The sequence below is a fragment of the Podarcis muralis genome, chromosome 2, assembly GCF_964188315.1.
Source record: "Podarcis muralis chromosome 2, rPodMur119.hap1.1, whole genome shotgun sequence".
In the NCBI taxonomy this organism is placed as follows: domain Eukaryota; kingdom Metazoa; phylum Chordata; class Lepidosauria; order Squamata; family Lacertidae; genus Podarcis; species Podarcis muralis.
Genome location: NC_135656.1, coordinates 91,226,366 through 91,245,200, shown reverse-complemented (window position 1 = coordinate 91,245,200; position 18,835 = coordinate 91,226,366). Strand labels below are relative to the sequence as shown.

The window sequence follows — 18,835 nt, the reverse complement described above, 5'->3', positions numbered from 1 at the left end:
CAATAATTGTCATCCATAAAAAGGGACTTTGCTCGCACCATTAGCATGTTTATACCACTTTAACAGTCATGGCTTCACCCAAAGGCTCCTGGAAACTTTAGTTTACCTCATAGTGTTACAGTTCCCAGCACTCTCAACAAACTACAGTTTCTATGTGACCATAGAAACAAAGGTTTGACTGTGATGATGAACTCACAGAAAACTCAAGTCCAAGACTTGAGGAAAGCTGGAGCATTTTCTAGGATTTGGGCTCAAGAAAATAAAACCAGTTACTCTGCACTTGTCCCTGGCCTACATTTCCACACCCATTTGCAGCAGCTGATCATCATGTAACTAGTGAGAAAATAAGGAACATAACCAGTAAATGGTACACAAAGCAGCGGGAGGAGAAAGCTGGATAAAATGCTAGCCACAGATTTGTGGTCTGACCACATTTCCTAGTATCCTGGAATACTCACTCCATGTATAGCTGTGTTTTGTGGCAATTACCTTCTGAATATCTGTGTACCCAAAGGAGAGTGACTCCACTCTGACCCACTAGGCTGGAAAATTGGTTTATATTATGTTTGAGTTGAATTTAATAGGATGCAATGGCTTCTAGTTATGTATAATGATGTTTATTAGTTTTCCAGAAGGAATAAGCATCCATATTTTCCAGAACCTTGGAAACGAAGCAGATCTCACGGTGTGAGTGCAACAAGCACCGCTTACATTTTGTGAATAAGGCAGGACTATTGCTTGATAAATATTGTAACAAAGAAACATCCTGAATCTAAATGTAAAAGTGAATATGAAAGTCTTCAAGCAGCAACAATAACTGCCGAAACACCACCAGTAAGCAACTGCTAATCAATCTAAATAAGAGGTCCATTTTAATCTGATGCTTAGTCCTATTTGATGCTTAAAGGTAAAGGGACCCCTGACAGTTAAGTCCAGTCACGAACGACTCTGGGGTTGCGGTGTTCATCTCACTTTACTGGTCGAGGGAGCCGACATTTGCCCGCAGACAGTTTTTTCCAGGTCTTGTGGCCAGCATGGCTAAGCCGCTTCTGTCAAAACCAGAGCACCACATGGAAACGCTGTTTACCTTCCGCTGTTTACCTTCCTATTTATCTACTTGCACTTTTTTGGCGTGCTATTGAACTGCTAGGTTGGCAGGAGCTAGGACCTAGCAATGGGAGCTCACCCCATCGTGGGGATTCGAACCACCGACCTTCTGATCGGCAAGCCCAAGAGACTCAGTAGTTTAGACCACAGTGCCACCCGCATCCCTATTTGCTGCTTACCTGGCCAATAAAAATCTGGAAATTCTCTACAGCAGGCGTAGCTTCTTTAGCCTAGAAATGCTTGTTCAATTCTTTTTCATGATCATGTGTGTTTTTTTAGCATTATATCTTATAAACTAAGTACATCCTGACCTTGTTGTTGACACATGTCAAGGTAATAGCATTCGAGCATTCGGCTGTGGAGACACCTTTTGGCATATTTACAAATTTCTGCTCTGTCAGGAAGCCAGTGCAGTGCAGAGGCTAATGTTCTGTTTGGAGATAGATGATAGATAGATAGATAGATAGATAGATAGATAGATAGATAGATAGATAGATGATAGATAGATAGATGATAGATAGATGATAGATAGATGATAGATAGATAGATAGATAGATAGATAGATAGATAGATAGATAGATAGATAGATAGATGATAGATAGATATAGATGATATAGATATTATTATTATTATTATTATAGATAGATATAGATAGATGATAGATGATAGATAGATAGATAGATAGATAGATGATAGATAGATCGATGACATGTCCTAACTCCCAGTGACTCATGAAGCTCACTTTACACTGTAATCTTTCTCGTTTCTACTAAAAAGCAATCCCTGAGTTCAATGGGATTTACTCCTGGGTAGGTGTATATAGGATTGCAGCCTGAGTGACATTTGGCAAGTCAATTGGCTGGTCCACACAGTCATCGATTCTCTTCCCTCAGTCATGAACATGTGGTGATATGCTAGACAAGAGCTTCTTAGTTGGAGCAGCCCGCTTCTCTATTTTTCATTTATTTAAAAGAATAGCTGCCATTTGTCAGAAAATTCCAGGGGGGTGTACAAAAGGGTGGGAAAAAATCACTCCCTCTCCATGTTTCTTGGGATGCAATAAATTCCATGAATCAGACCAGAAGCAGCTCTATGGCAGGGCTACAGAGCTGGCCTTCTGACAGTGCTGGGGCTGCCGCTTACTGGGATGGGGCTATGGCAGGATAGAGCAGAGGCATGGTTGAGGATGCCCAGCCATACTGGTGGGAGCACCAGATTATCTCCACCAGTGTGTGGAGCAGCCTGTACATCACCACTGCCTTGCCCTGTCCGAGTAAGATGCAGTGATGTTGGTGTCTGGAGGGGAACTCTGCCATACCCACATGGGCAGCTACTGAATCAGAGCCATGTCTGTCTGCCTTCACACATAATGTCCCCAAGTCACACAGTAATGCCCATGCCCTCCCATTTATCTGCCACACAAAGCAGTCCAAAAGCCGTGTGCGTGTATGGCATGGATTGCCATCCCTTAGTGTGCTTAGTTACAAAGATAAAGTGAAATAAACTTAGCTATGCCACTGCAAGGTCCCTGGAGGAACACCAGGATGGAAACATAAGAAATGACTTCAAAAAAGAAAAGGATAAAAAGTGGAAGGGAGAGAAAATATGATAATGTATGTGTGGCTATTAATAAAAGTTGCTAATAAATGCATTCATGAAATGAGAGGAGCCGCAAAAATGTTTGTTGATGTCACTGACATTTGGGCAGACCTATAATGATGAACATCAAAGGAGCATGTTCAGGAAGGCAAGGCATAATGAGGCACAGTTTGTTTTGGAGACTGCAGGAAACTGCAAACATTGTTTTGGAGGCCACAAACTCCAGCTCCAGGTTTTAAGAGCAGTGAGCATGTTAAATATTAAAATAACATATTGCCTAGTATGGGCCCCAACTCAGAAATCCAACTAGCTGCAATTAATACATTCAAACCTCCTACATACTATCAAAAGTGTTGTAGAAAATTTTCTCAGCAATCATCGTAGGGACATCTGATACTTTCCTGAAAGCCCAATGTGGTTCATTTGACCCCAAAATAAATTTGTGGGTTTTTTAAAAATTTCATAAAACTTATACACCACTTGATTGTGATGTATAAAGAGAATAAAACAAGAAAATTATCAGTATAAACAATTAAAAACAACTATTTGAAATATTCATAAAATAAAATAAATTTGGCAATAACCTGAAAACATACTTATTGAGTTGTCTGTGGCATTTCATGAGGTCTTCTTTTAAGTCTGCGTTTGTGAGTGTATTCATAAATGCAAACTGCTGCTTGACAGATCCATTTGTTATGACTATACTTTGCCTCAAAGTTCCCTAGGCCAAGTCCCAAGGCCCATTTTTAGAGGAACAGAGGGAAGACAGTGCAAGGGTAATGGTTAATTTTAAAGTCTATATTGAAGGTCGCCACAAAGTGAGTGTCAAGAAGCTGTCTAGCTGTTAAGGGAGCCTTTAAAGATTCCCCCCCCCCCTCATTTTTTGTAAAAAGAGGTAATATCTCCAATTGAAAGGAGGCACTGTAAGAGTAGTGATTCATGCATACGCAAACCTCAGTGAAGAGTTTTTAAATCCATATCGGACAAATAGGTCCAAGCACCTTCCACCCTTGAGGTAGAGTAGTCACCATCTGTGATTTTAACTCTCTGCCCAAATGCGCAGACAGTTCAGGCTGACAGTTTACATTTTTAAAGGAGAACAAGGCTTTTGTTTTGCAGGGCTTGCTTCAAAAATCTATGAAACCAGGCTGGTAGGAGCACCAAGAGGTAGTGGTGGGGAGCCAATTCAGCCTAGATAAATAACTGGGGCACCTCCAGAGTCCGATTAAGTACATTTATTTGATAATCAGAACAGAGATTCAGAAATGGGACATTGTTTTCAAAAGAAAATAAAACACAGAAGTAACTAGTTGACTGTTTACGTGTAAGGAAACCTTAGAAAAACATAGCAACTCATGTTTCAAAGCAGCTTAAAGGCAGCTCATATTTCAGATCAGCTTCCAGGTCTCTTCCAGAGGCAGGCAAATGCTTCAGATCCATTCCAGCCTTTTCCTTCTGCCTGTGTCTATTTTTGTTTCATAGCTCTGTCTCTGTCCAAGCTCTGCTCGCCACCTCTTTTGTGAAGAGAGGTCTGTGGGGTAAGGAGCTGCTTTTGTGACACACAAGCAAGGAGGAGGACCCATCCTGCCCTCAGCCCTCCAGATCCACCCTGCCTCTAGTCAGCTTGGTGTGGGTTGTCTTCCCTGCAGGAAAAATCTCCTGCACTTCTTGACCACTCTTGTGGTTCTTTTGTTAGCTTTCTGCCTCTTTACTTATTTCTCGTCCTTATTTTTTCCATCCTGTTGATTTCCAGCCTTTCTTCTTCCTTCGTTCATAATTTTGTATGTTGAACAAGAACTGGATTCATCAGTTAATTAAAATGATGTGACTGAGGAATTTTAAGTCCAGAACACCTGGTGAGCAATGTCTCGTTCTCCAGGACAGGAAAATGAAGAAGTATTAATCTAAAACAGATTAACTCATTATCTGCTTAACAACACAGTCAATTTTCATCATCTTTATCTTTGTGTACACTTTTATAGTGCTGTGCTGTTTTTATTATCTGTACTTTTATATTTTAATTCTATTTCAGTTTAATTACTTTTTCTTTAATATTTTATGTTTTTGCATTTTGTATTTTATCTTTGTTACAATTTGTTGTAAGACACATTGAGTCCCAGTCTAGAAAAAGGCAGGATAAAAATTAATAATATGCCTGGTAAACAAAACACACACAAAACAAAAAACCTGGTATTTTGTGTCTCGTTTTTTAAGTTTGCATTTTTAAAGTAAAGTTGTTAATCTGAAAAAAGTTAAGTTAATAAATGACAACAACAGCAACAACAGCACATGCAGTGTGCCATTGTCTCCTCATTAAAAATATCAATTATTTTCTTCACATCTATGGGCAGGGGAAAAAGAGGTCCAAGTATGATTTGCAGACAAGATTGGCTGCATGCCTCTTAGTTAGAAATTAAGCCATGCCACATGAGAAGTTTTTCTCATTCATGCACTGATTATACCTACACATCCATTGCCAAAATCAAAACACAAAAACTTTAAGAATGTGAGGAACACTTCGCTTCCTGTTGCGTGCAGTTTTCCTTCCCACTTCCAGTCCAAAATCAATGTAACTTTTCATTATCCAAAACACCCTTTTCTCTAAATTAAAAGAACAAAGCATTCCAACTCATAGACAGAAAAAGTCATTAAACAATTTATTGTATTTATTTATCTGCGTGTATGTTCTGTGGTGTTCTGATACGCCTTGGCTCAAATGAAACAGCAGGGTATTTCAGATTTTCATTAGTAGAACAAAAGAGAAACAAATAATAAGGAAGAGGAGGCAAATGAGCTAAGAAATGGTAAGGTGTGGGAAAAGAAAAGAAGCCATAATTTTGTGACAACAGGCAAAATATTGCAAAAGAATGTTGGCAAAACATAACTAACTTGATCTTGGAAGAGCCATGCCAAGAATGAAGCAGTCAAAGAAGGTGGTTGTGAACCATCCAGGAAGTTTCTTGTAACGAACATGGCTTTACTGCCATCTCTTGGTCAAGTGTTTAGACAGCAAGAGAGGTTGGGAGGTTTATTATGGTTTCTTTTTGTTTTGCTGATACTGCAGTGCTAGAGGCCTTTGGACTGGAAGAAATTGAACTTCTGCTTTGCACAGATGTAAAAATGAGAACTATAGGGATGGATAAAGGAGATGATTAAGATGGCCATTACCTACCAAAGCTAATGACAAACATGGAGATGAATGTGATTACAGAAAGCAGAAGCTGTGTACGAACAAATATTTTTAACAAGCTACCACCATATTAGCAGCAGACTTGTCCAGCAATGGTACATTTACCACTGTATTGGTGTAACAGGTGCAAGGAAAGGCAAACTTCCCTTTTTTTGGAGGGAACAAAACAAAAATAAACCTTACGGTTCCGCAGTCCTGATCCTATACCCTCAGTAGAGTACTGAAAATGATCAGATAGGCCATTTTGAAAAATTCAATAGGTTTAAATTGACTGATTTGGTGAAACGGAAGCAAAAAAGGAAGTTAGCTTCGATTTCTGCAGACAGGCTCTGCAAGGGGCTTTTTTGTGAATGGGGAATAAAGTGGCATTTGCAGCCATGGAAATTTAGTAACAATTTGCCTTGACTTTAGAGACTGTCTCTTTCTTTTGGATACATATTGGAAACAGTTGTGTCAATTTGTCCTGAGGGAGGGGAAGGATACAAATTGACAGCTGAAGAGAATTTGACAGATTGATACTTTTGGCAGAGTAGAAAGTGAAAAGACTGGAAAAGTGCTGTGGAAATACAAGCTTTAATCTCAGACACTGGAACTTGGTGGCACAAAATTGAGGCTAAGCAGGAGAACTCTCTACCACATGGAGGGAGAAATCCTATGAGAAGGAATCACTAGCTTATCAATTTCACTCTTAAAAGGTTTTTAAAAGAGAACGTTCATGGATTGTATACTGTAACAATGCCCTACATCAGCTTGTGAAGCTGAAAAGCTTGCTATTGTAACCAGAATTTTAATGAGTAGCAAATTATCAGTTTTCTACTAGGTGACAGAGTGGAGCAGCAATGTTTACTTCACCTAAAGAGGGTTTACTAATGGTTCCTCGTCGTCCTGGTAAACAGTGACAAGTGGGGTGCCAAAGAGTTCTGTCCTTGGCCCATTGTTGTTCAAGCCATTATAAGTGACTTGGATGAGGGAATTGAGGGAATGCTCATCAAATTTGCAGATGACACTAAACTGGGAGGGGTAGCTAATGCTGCAGAAGACAGAACTGGGATTCAAGATTACCTTCACAGATGGGAGAACTGGGCAAAAACTAACAACATGACTTTCAAATGGACAAATGTAAGGTTCTGTACTTAGGCAGGAAGAACCTGGTGCACAAATATAAGATGAGGGACACAGTTATACTTGTGAAAAGGATCCAGAGGTCTTAGTGCTGACCTTTAAAGCCCTAAACGGCCTCGGTCCTGTATACCTGAAGGAGCATCTCCACCCCCATCGTTCAGCCCAGACACTGAGCTCCAGCGCCAAGGGCCTTCTGGCGGATCCCTCATTGCGAGAAGTGAGGTTACAGGGAACCAGGCAGAGGGCCTTCTTGGTAGTGGTGCCCACCCTGTGTAACACCCTCCCATCAGATGTGAAGGAAATTAACAGCTATCCTATCTTTAAAAGACATCTGAAGGCAGCCCTGTTTAGGGAAGTTTTTAATATTTAATGCTGTATTGTTTTTAACACTTGATTGGGAGCCGCCCAGAGTGGCTGGGGAGACTCAGCCAGATGGGCAGGGTATAAATAAATTATTATTATTATTATTATTAACCACAAATTTAACATTAGCCAACAGTGTGATGCAGCAGCAAAAAAAAGTGAATGCTATTCCAGGCTGCATCAACAGAAGTCTAGTATTCAGATCAAGGAAAGTCACAGTCCCACTCTATTCTGCTTTGGTCAGACCCCACCTGGAGTACTGGGAGCCACAATTTAAGAAGTATATTGACATCTTGGTAAGATGATAGAGGATCTGGAAACCAAACCTTGCAAGGAACAGTTGAAGGAGCTTGGCCTGGAAAAGAGGAGAGTGAGAGAAGATACAAATATATTAAGAGCTGTTACACAGAAGATGTAACAGATGCTCTTGCGGGGGGAGGGGTAGGACCCAAAGCAATGGCTTCAAGTTACAAGAATGGAAATTCCAACTAAATGTCATGGAAAAAGTAATGATGGTAAAAGCTGTTTGACAGTGGAACAAACTCCCTCGGAAGGTAGTGCACTCTCTTTCCTTGGAGGTTTTTAAGCGGAAGTTGGATGGCCATCTGTCATGGATGGTTTAGTTGAGATTCCTGCATTGCAGGGGGTTGGACTAGATGACCCTCTGCAAACTCCTCCAGCTCTACAATTCTATGACTTCCTGGCACTCCTGCCAGTGTGTTTGCACAGCACTGTTCTCCCTGTTGCTCCTCCCACCCTCCCTCCCCATAAGTAGCAGTGACTACGCTGTGGGGAGGCCAGCTGGATGCCACCACCCCATCCAACATTCACTACTGGTATTATTATTAGATTTCTTACCTACCCTTCATTGTGAGATCCCATGGCAGGTTGTAATAATTTAAAAATGCAATATTAAAATCTGTTAAAATGAATGTGTTTTAATAAGCTTTTCCTTTTCTATGATAGTATTAAACATATAGTACAGTATACAAGCAAACTACGCTGCCAAGCATAACATCTGGTTTCATTCCAAAAACATCCCTTTGGCGGATGTCTTTTACAAGCCACTTCTTCCAAATAGCTTAACTTGTAACTTGCTAATTTTGTTAAACCGTACTATTAAAAATATGTATTATGGTTTTGCCAAAATTAGCATGGAGCTATAAGGCACTATCTATCCATAACTTACTTCACTTTCTTCAGTTGGGTCTAATCAGCTAAAGAATTTGGAAATCAAATACTATATCTTGTAGATCTCCTTCAGCAGTCTGACATAATGTACCACATTCATCACTAAACAAAGAAACAAATCAATCAGAGCTGCTATGGGAGTGGGGGAGAAGGCAGGCAAGCATTTTATTTATTTATTTAGTCCTGCATGAAGGGCTGATAACAAGATAATATTCAACATCAGCCCAAGAGAAATGTTAACATTTCACATAAGGCAAATAAATTAAAAAATTGAAAAGCAGAACTGGCAGTTTTTACAGCATATCTGTGCAATGACAGCAAAAATGAGACACCAGGACACAGAACGTCAGCTCTAGAACAGTGCATTAGGAGTACACAGACCCATAGATCTATAAAAAGGTAAAGGTAAAGGTACCCCTGCCCGTACGGGCCAGTCTTGCCAGACTCTAGGGTTGTGCGCTCATCTCACTCTAGAGGCCGGGGGCCAGCGCTGTCCGGAGACACTTCCGGGTCACGTGGCCAGCGTGACAAAGCTGCATCTGGCGAGCCAGCACAGCACACGGAAACGCCGTTTACCTTCCCACTGGTAAGCGGTCCCTATTTATCTACTTGCACCCGGGGGTGCTTTCGAACTGCTAGGTTGGCAGGCGCTGGGACCGAGCAGCGGGAGCGCACCCCGCCGCAGGGATTCGAACCGCCGACCTTTCGATCAGCAAGTCCTAGGCACTGAGGTTTTAACCCACAGCGCCACCTGCGTCCCAGTCCATAGATCTATAGGTTGTGTTTAAAATTCCCAGACAAAATTAGTTATCTACGTCTTTGTCGTGAACTTTATCTAATACTAGAATAACCCAGAGGAGGTCTAGCAAGGCTAGTATCAAGGCTCTTAGACTTGCTTGTACTCTCCACATTTATCTTCTTCACCTGACAGCGAGGAAGAAGAGTCATTCAGGGAGCCCCTAAAGGGTTTCTCCCTAACAGCCTTGGAAAATCTGGTGTCCATAATGAGATTACAAATTATTTATTAGAGAATAGTTTGTTGGAGGAGGTGTGTGATGTTTGGTTTGCATCACATGTGGTGGACCTGTGATAAGGTGGCTACAATCTGGGAAGTAGTATTCAAAGAAATTAGATAACTGGACAAAATATAGAAAAAGGACTTGACTTTGATTGGATTTGATTGGATTGTTTTTGCATTCTTGCTCTTGTTGTGATTAAAGGTGTAAGTCCTATATACCTCAGTTGGATTTACTTCTGAGCAGACATGTCTAAGATTGCCATAATAATTCTTAATGTTTAAATACAATTAAGAAATAACCTTTATTTATGATTGAGATACCACTAAGCTTAGGGGTTTTTTAAGCATGGTGTTATGGACTACTTTTGTGATGTTACACAAGATTTTCACTCCCCCCCCCCAAACAGTGAATTTCAATAATTCATGCATCCCCCATTAGTCAGACTTGTCTGGACTACTGAACCCTACTAAGTACAGTAGTAAATGCTTCGCTGGTATTACAGTGAAAATTTGAGATATACTGTTACTATGGCAATAGCAACTTGCAGAATTCAAGGTTGTTGAGTGTTATGTTAAAAGGAGGAAATCCAGTTGAGAAAAACACAACATTTGGGGGAAGAAGAGAGTGGGGAGAGGGAGAGGGATAGTGAAACATATTCTTTTATATAGTGTATGTGTGGGGTTTTGTGTCTGCGTCAACTGAGTAGGTTCTCTTTCTATTCACTTATTACACTTCCTTGACAGTGAGAGGGATGGGGGGGGGGGAGTGCTTGGTTAGTTGTCTTTAGTTGGCTACAGTGAGGTTTGTTTGCATGTGTGAGGGGGATATTGTTCGGTCCAGTTAGCCATATTGATTCGTTACATTCGTATGCTGTTGGTGGTTTTCATTGAAGCAAAATCCTTACCACAGGAAATATAATTTTTTTAAAAAATGATTTCTCCACATAGGCCTATGTGATTCCAGCTGTCCTCCAGAGCAGACTGCCCAGTCTTTAAGCAAAACTTCATTATGCAATGTGTTTGGTCCAATTTCTTGGGCAGAAATTCTATCTTATGTCAGACATTCTTAAATATTCAGTGTCTATTAAGCAATGTGAATGAATGGATTCACAAAATGATCTACAACAATGGTCTTCTGCTGCTTACATAAACCAAACTGAATTAGAAATTGCATAGATAATCTGATATGATTACCCTCAGTTATAACTGGGACGAGTTTCTCACAAGAGGCAGACATTCTTCTCCATCAAGTGATAAGATTGTTGTGTTCTGAGTGTTTGCTTTAAGCAAAATGAGGCAACCAATAGTCTTGGGCTGCAATGGGAACACCTAGTTGGTTTAGGGGCTAGTTGGGAGCGGTTACCCTAACTATCATTGCTTTTGCCTTTGGACAAAGAAAAGTCAAGTGACATGCTGACTTATTTGACTTTGCTATATTCCATTAATTTGATTGTGGTTCCAGCTCTAGTTTTGTTCATTAGGGCTGCCCGTCTCATTAGTAAACAGCAGGAAAGCCCTAATGCTAGTGAATGCCTTGGAAGTGATCTTTGACTTCCTTTTTGCTTCTCAGATCAGGAGAAGCCAGCTGTGACCTACAGATAATGAGCTTGGCCTTTCAAAAGAGGAGCACGCTGACAGCCCAATGGCTCTGCAACATTTCACAGTAGAGGGACGACACAGAAGTTTATAAAATGAGCAGCTATTAAGTATACTTTCAGATACTTTGTGAGCTAGAAAATAATTAATGGAGCTAAAGGGTTGACTGGGATTGGCTTTGCAACTGAATTAATGTTCTGCATTAATTTAGCTTTTAGAGAGAACACACATCTAGCTGTGCTGGGAGCAAGAAGATGAAACTTTGAAACCTAATTGTAATAGCTGAGGCATCAAAAACTAGTAAAACAATTATTTCCTGTCATTCCTCCCCCTCTTGTCTTCTCCAACATCTTTTCATGGTCTATGCAGTCTCTATCGCCTATACAGGTGGGTAACCACTCACCATTGTCGGAAGGAAGGAAGGAAGGAAGGAAGGAAGGAAGGAAGGAAGGAAGGAAGGAATTTGATACATCACCAAAAAAGGCAAGTATTTTCACACCAAAAAATGTTAATATATATAGATGCAAAGTTAAAAAATAATTGCTATAATTTTAATAGAAATACAATGTATCTTGCCATAGTGAAGAAGACTTTTGAGTAGGTAGCCTGTGTGTCTGTTCAGTCTGCGGTTCAGGTGCTCTGTTCAAGGCCCCCCTCTCCCTTCTCATGTTTCTTTATCTTTAATTTAGATTTAAACCAGACAGCACACTTTTTTTGTTTAGGCTCACTACAAAATTTGTATGGCAGTTTCCAGAGGGTGATGCTTGGGGAATGCTCTTCAGGCCCATGGTACCCCAGATCGGATGGGAGGTTGCTTGCTCTTGATGGGGTTATACTCCCTTTGAAGGAATGGGTACATAGCTTGGGGCTTCTTGTGGATGCTTTGCTGCTGCTTGAGGCTCAGGTGGCCTCAGTGGTGCAGACTGCCTCCCATCAACTTCAGCTGGTGGCCTCTGCCTGGACAAGGATAGCCTAACTTCTGTTGCCTATGCTCTGAAACTGTTGTAACAGAGACATGGCAGAGGGTGAGAAGAGAAGCGGGGTTACAATAGTCCTAATATAGCTGAGTAAGTAATCCAGAAAGTTTACAAGGTTTGGCTGTGGCTGCTTTGTTTCTCCCCCCCCCCCCCCAAAACGATCACCACAAGTCCTACACACTGCCTCTCAATTTGCACCAAAGGAAAAATGTGACCTTCTTCTCTCCTCCCAGCCTAAGTTCAACACATGCAGACCCAAGTGCTCAGCAGACTTTTCTGAAGATGCCTTATTCTTCCACTTTAAATTTTGTGGTTGTTTCTCTCTCTCTCTCTCTCTCTCTCTCTCTCTCTCTCTCTGTGTGTGTGTGTGTTTAAAAACCCTTTTTCTTTTGGTTAGGGTGAGACACACTGCTGCTATGCTTAAAAAGTACGGTGTTTTCCTACGCATACACAGTTTTCTACAGGTAGCTCTCAAATGCCTTCACTGTACTTTTCTCAGCACCTGCAGTAAATATTCTTAGAAATCCGAGGTAATTTTAATTGTAAAATCACAGAAATGTAGAGTTGAAAAAGGGTCCAGAGGGTCATCTAGTCCAACCCCCTGCAGTGCAGGCATCTCAACACGCAGTCACCCATCCAATTTGAAATCAACCCTGCTTAGCAAATGTGACAGCAGTTTTATTGCTGCTTTGTAATGTTTTAAAATACAGCTATGATTTTTTTAATGTTCTTTTATCGTTTTATCTTTTTGCAAACCTGCTTTGAGCGTTTTGTTTTTGTTTTGTTTTACAATCAAGCGGTGTGCACATTTTACAAAATAACTAAGGAGAATGCCTTCCTGCAACTTACGCCCGCAAGCGATATTCCATGCGCAACTCTCAACTCAAGTCTTTGGCTCTTTCTTCCATGGAAGCTTCCGGCGTCCATCTCCAGCTTGTCCTTCATTGGTGGCTTGGCCTTTCATTGAACGAAGCCTTGCGCAGAGCTGACCAATCCTAAGAGAGCAGGGCGGGGAAAAGAGTAGGGTTTTTTTTTAAAAAAAAAAAAGCCCCGGCCGTATTGGCTCTTCGGGTTGACCCTTAGAGGCGAAGCATGGACGTGAGTGGAGGGCTGGAGAACTTCCCCGTGGCTGTGTGGCCGCGGCTGGAGGAGCCGCCGGCGTTTCAGGTGAGAGCGGCGGCCGCTGAAACGAAAGGGCGGGGGACCGAGAGGGCGAAGCCAGTTTCAGCAGCTCTGCGAAAGCTGGTGGAGGACGGCGGCCATGTCACTCTCTCTCGCAAAGGTCGCTGGGAATTGTAGTTCTTTCCGGGTCTGCCACTTACCTCTGGTTAGGAGAATTTCCCCAGGTCTCTCAGTACAGAGGTGGAGAACCGCTGGTCCTTCTAACTGCTGTTCCTTCGGGGAGAGAGTTCACAGGGGATTAAATGATGAGGGTGGCCGAGCTGTGTATGCAACACTGAGTTCCTTTGGAGAAAAGGGTGTGTGTGTATTATTATTATTATTATTATTATTATTATTATTATTATTATTATTATTATTTATTAGTGCTTTTTTCCTTAAAAAAATGTTTAGGGGTATGCTCCCCCCCGAAAAAAGCATTGATTATTATTATTCATTTACATAGATGTACTCGAAAGTGTTGCATAGGATTGGGCTGTGCATGTACGGGTGTTGTACCTGCAATATTTGGGACTGAAGCCCACGTAATATATCACCCATCACTGCAAGAATAGTTCCGTGCAATTTCATTTAATCAGTTTATTGCATTTGCATGCCCTCTTTTTCCCCCACCTCCAAAGGAGCTCAAGGTGGCACACATGGCTCTTGTGCTCTCCCACCCACCCTCCCCATTTAATCCCCCACAACAACCTTGCAAAGTGAAACAAAATAATAATAAAAATAAAAATTCCTTCCAGTAGCACCTTAGAGACCAACTAAGTTTGTTATTGGTATGAGCTTTTGTGTGCATGCACACTTCTTCAGATACACTGAAACAGAAGTGCATGCACACGAAAGCTCATACCAATAACAAACTTAGTTGGTCTCTAAGGTGCTACTGGAAGGAATTTTTGTTTGTTTCGACTATGGCAGACTACCTACCTATAACTTGCAAAGTGAGTTAGGCAGAGACAGAAAGGTCAGCTAGGGAACTTTGCAGGTGAGCAGGGGTTTGAACCTTGGTCTCCCAAGTCCTAGTCAAGTGCTCAAAGTACTACACCACACATATATTTAGTTAGCACATTTATAACTTGCTTTTCTTCCACCATGGAACTCAAGGCAGTGTGTATTTGGGGGGGGGGGGCACTGCTTGGTTTCCCACCCAGGCCCCGAGCAGACCCAGACCTGCTTTCAGCAAGGTGCCCATTTCCTGTGGCCTCTCTAAAGTCAAGTGTGAAGTCAAAATTTGTTTTACTTGGAATACTATTCCACCTTAGTCCTAAACATATTAACTTATAGAATCATAGAATGGTAAAGTTGGAAGGGACCCTGAGAATCTTCTAGCCCAACTACCTGCAATGCAGCTGTCCCATATGGGAATAGAACCTGCAACCTTGGTGTTATCAACACCGCACTCTTAACTGAGCTATCCAGTTGGTCCCAGTTAGAAAGAATCCAGCATCGCAGGGAGTTGGACTTGACCTTTGTAGTCCCTTCCAACTCTGCCATTCTATGATTCTAAGTAGGGCTGAGTGATGTAAGTTTAATTCACTTTGGTACAGTGGTACCTTGGGTTACAGACACTTCAGGTTACAGACTTCGCTAACCCAGAAATAGTACCTCAGGTTAAGAACTTTGCTTCAGGATGAGAACAGAAATTGCACAGTGGTGGCAACAGGAGGCCCCATTAGCTAAAGTGGTACCTCAGGTTAAGATCAGTTTCAGGTTAAGAACGGACCTCCAGAACGAATTAAGTTCTTAACCTGAGGTACCACTGTATTGCAATCTCCCCTGTCTTTTGAAAGTATAGATGCCATTGTCTTCTGGCAGGTCTCCTATAACTTTAATCCTCCTGTTAAGGCAGAAGTTCAAAAGTTGAAGGTATTTGCACTGCTATTACCTCCAGTTCAATTTCCAGCTCTTGTGCGGATGCTAAAGCCTCTGGAACCCTTCCAGACACCAGCCCATCATTACGTGGAAAAGCAGGCAGGTTTCCTTTGCTTCCTCCAGTGAGTGCTAAATGACCCTGCACTATCAGTTACATCCATGAGATGTCACTCTTATCTTTGGCAAAACCCTTCCATCTTATTGCTTAAATTATTAGTGTTCTTTGAAAACGTAATTGACAGGCAAATGTTTAGATTTCCTGTTGCTGTTTGATTTTAAAGTTTGTTAATATTAGATGTGTTGTTTGTATGAATGCTGACCTTATTATAAATTGATTTAAAAAGGGTTGCAATGACATGTTTTTCCAATATGTGTGTACACTGTGTACCAAGTAAAAATATTCTTACATCAGTCATCAACATGAGATGCTACAAAAAGTGGGTGAACTTTTGAAATGTTTTCTTATTGAAATATAGTTTGAAATTACATAATCTTAAATTTCGGAATAGACATGATACATCAGAAATTTATTCCTCCCAGTCAATTTGTAGTGAAAAATCACTACAAATTTAAATTTGGATTAAATATGGCAGGGAAAGGGGGAAAGAATAAGAGACTTATGGAAATATTTTATTTTTCAACATCAACACAATCCCTTCTGGACTATGTGCCATCTATTTCAGGGATGGGGAAACGATGGCCCAGTTCTCCGAACTGTTAAGGTCATAGTGAATTCTGTCTTCTGCGATATTAGCTACCCCAACTACACTCAGCTTTCCTTTGTCTCTGAAAATGAAACCTAAGAGGATATGATCACTTCCTCCCAAGGTTCCCAGTACTTACACTTTGTCAATCAACTCCTCCCTGTTGCTGAGCACCAGGTCCAAGCTAGGTGATCCCTTTGTTGCTTCTTCCACGTTCCGGGAAATGAAACTAGCGAAGCTGTGATAAATCAGTATGTACATTATCACAGCCACGTATTGATGAAAATTAAATAGGAAACTTCCTTAAACTTCACCCATCTCCTTTCTGTATTCTGTCATGTAGAAATAAAGCAAACTTTATTTCACATTCTTCTAATGTTCTTAAAGGATCCATTTGCCATCCCAAACACGCTGAATCATGGCTGGTGCCTTCAGATAAAATTAGAAGCATGAGATTTGTGTGGGCTTGGCAGTGTAATTTTATCCTTGCTTTGGCTAATGAGCTACTTTAGAGGAATTAAATTATTAGTGCATCCTCAGCCATGTGGACTAGCACCTGCATTGTAAAAATAGATCTCTGCAGAAATCCTCTCTAGGGAGCAAGGCAAAATCAAAAACGCAAATGCAGAAAAGCATTTAGTTGTGTATGCTTGTAAACATCAGGATGTTTACATTTCATATGTTGACGTGTATTTCAGCAAACATACTGACAACCTTGAATGGAGAATTCAGCTGTATATGTATTTACCCAAAAGTAAGTCCTGTTGAGCTCAGTCGTGCTTTCTTCTCAGTAGAAATATATAGGAGTATGCACTATTTGTATCATATGCTATGGCTAATTTGTTTTTTTAATGTAGAAGACACTACACACTGATCTGTTTTCTTTTGCAGTACAGCCCAGATCATGTGGCTGGAGAGGGAGGAGGACCAGACCCATCTGAAGTCTCCCTTAATGGCTGCAGCTGTCACTCCTCTTCCTGTCTTGCCTCCACGTGTTCCTGCCTTCATTATGGGGAAAACTATAACAATCAGTGCATTAACTGTGAAGGAAATGAACTAGATTTTTCGAAGCCTGTTTTTGAATGCAACACTATGTGCCGTTGTGGAGAGTTGTGCCAAAACAGGGTGATTCAAAGGGGCTTGCAATTCCGGCTTGAAGTCTTCAAGACTGCCAAGAAAGGATGGGGTCTCCGCAATCTGGAGTTTATACCCAAAGGAAGATTCGTTTGTGAATACGCTGGGGAAATACTCAACTTCGGAGAAGCATGTAGAAGGATACAATCGCAGACATCAAGCGATTCAAATTACATTATAGCAGTAAGAGAACACTTCTGCGATGGACAGATAATGGAGACATTTGTGGATCCCACTTACATTGGTAATGTTGGTAGGTTCCTGAACCATTCCTGTGAACCAAACCTCTTTATGGTCCCTGTCCGAGTAGACTCAATGGTACCTAAATTGGCACTTTTTGCCAACCGTGATATTTGTGCCAGTGAAGAACTTTCATATGATTATTCAGGTAGATACCATAATTCCTCGCCTGAGAAAGATCAAGAAGAGCTGCAGCAAGTGGAAGTATCTAAGAAACCCTGTTACTGTGGGGCCAAATTATGTGCAAATTTTTTGCCTTATGATAGTTCATTATTCCACAAAGATGACCTAAGAAGCCGTGCTGTAGAAACACTCTGAGAATAGAACCAGTAGCATGTAATGCTGTATATATATATATCAATTACATTGCAAAAATACTGATGCCCTATTCTGGTATGAGGGATCAGTGCATGGAATCAGCATTCCACACAGGTAGATGATAGAGATGCTGATTGAAGTGGCTGGATATATGGTACCTTTTTATGCACATGGAACAAGTGACTTCACAGGCCACTACTAGCTGTCACATTTGACTAATTGCACTCAGCCAAAGCTGGTTCAGGGCCTCTCTTCCTGAAATAATCCTCTGGGGACTTAATGAACTTTCAAAATATATTACTATGGAATGAATGACTCACCATATTTATATCCAGAACCCAAGCCTAGAAATGGGACATGATAATTTCATTGAAACTTGCTTTTGTGTACATGTGATTAGGAGTACATACGTATAACCAGTAATTTTCTGGTCTTGGATTGTACAGCAATAAATTATTCCCCTTCTATATCTTGTTCTAGTCATAAAAGGATAATGCATGGATGGAGAACCTATGACCCTCCATAGGTTGCTGGACTACAACTCCCATAATCCCTGAACATTGACCATGCTCCCTGGGGCTTATGAGTCCAACAGTATCTGGATGACCACAGGTTTCCAACCCCTGTGGTTAAAACATTAGGGACATAACAGATGAATGCCGGTGTGACTAGATTCCTCATCAGACCTAAAATCTATCAATATAAAAACATTATACTGAGTCAGGCCCTTTCTCCACCTGGCTCTGTATTGTCTACACTGACTGGCAGCAGTTATTCAGGGTTTCAAATAGGAAATCTCTCTCAGCTCTACATAGAGATGCTGTGGATTGAAATTGGAGCCATTCCGCAAGTAAAGCAGATGTACTGCCTCTGAGCTATGGCAGGGTTACCAGATGTCCCCGTTTCCCGGGGACAGTCCCCGGATTTCATCTAACGTCCCCGGGAAACGTGGCAGCGGCAGCCTCAGCAGCACAGAGCCAGCCTTGTATCACAGTTGGCTCTGGCTAGCTTCAGGAGCTGCCCACTACCATGGTGCCCGCCATTTTGCCTTGCTGGAAGTCCCCATATGATGTGTTGCGCACAAGACACATAGGGGGACTCGGAGTAGGGGCTGAAGACACAGTGCTGGGTGCCATTGGCGGGGTCGTTGAGCTTGGTGCGCCGCTGCAACTTGGTGCTCAGCTCGCTGTCAGCACCGCTTCCCAAGGCCATCGGCTTGGGCTCCAGTTCA

The 18,835-nt window shown here is 41.5% G+C and overlaps 1 protein-coding gene and 1 long non-coding RNA gene across 3 annotated transcripts; one reads left to right on the top strand and one right to left on the bottom strand.

Moving 5' to 3' along the window:
* Positions 1–13,019: 13,019 nt before the first annotated feature.
* Positions 13,020–16,126, bottom strand: LOC144327025 (uncharacterized). The gene is made up of 3 exons (XR_013392002.1): positions 16,052–16,126; positions 13,486–13,627; positions 13,020–13,158 (listed from the first exon to the last, which is right to left on the bottom strand). It is a non-coding gene; the product is annotated as an uncharacterized LOC144327025 (long non-coding RNA).
* LOC114591815 (histone-lysine N-methyltransferase SETMAR) lies at positions 13,112–18,071 on the top strand. 2 transcript variants are annotated; one of them, XM_028719352.2, is made up of 2 exons: positions 13,112–13,330; positions 16,804–18,071. In XM_028719352.2, exons 1-2 carry the CDS (start codon positions 13,256–13,258, stop codon positions 17,602–17,604), a joined length of 876 nt encoding a protein of 291 aa, XP_028575185.2. In that variant the 5' UTR covers positions 13,112–13,255; the 3' UTR covers positions 17,605–18,071. The 2 variants fall into 2 exon arrangements, with proteins under 2 accessions (XP_028575185.2, XP_077781139.1); XM_077925013.1 differs by lacking the exon at positions 13,112–13,330 and adding an exon at positions 16,546–16,666.
* Positions 18,072–18,835: the final 764 nt, after the last annotated feature.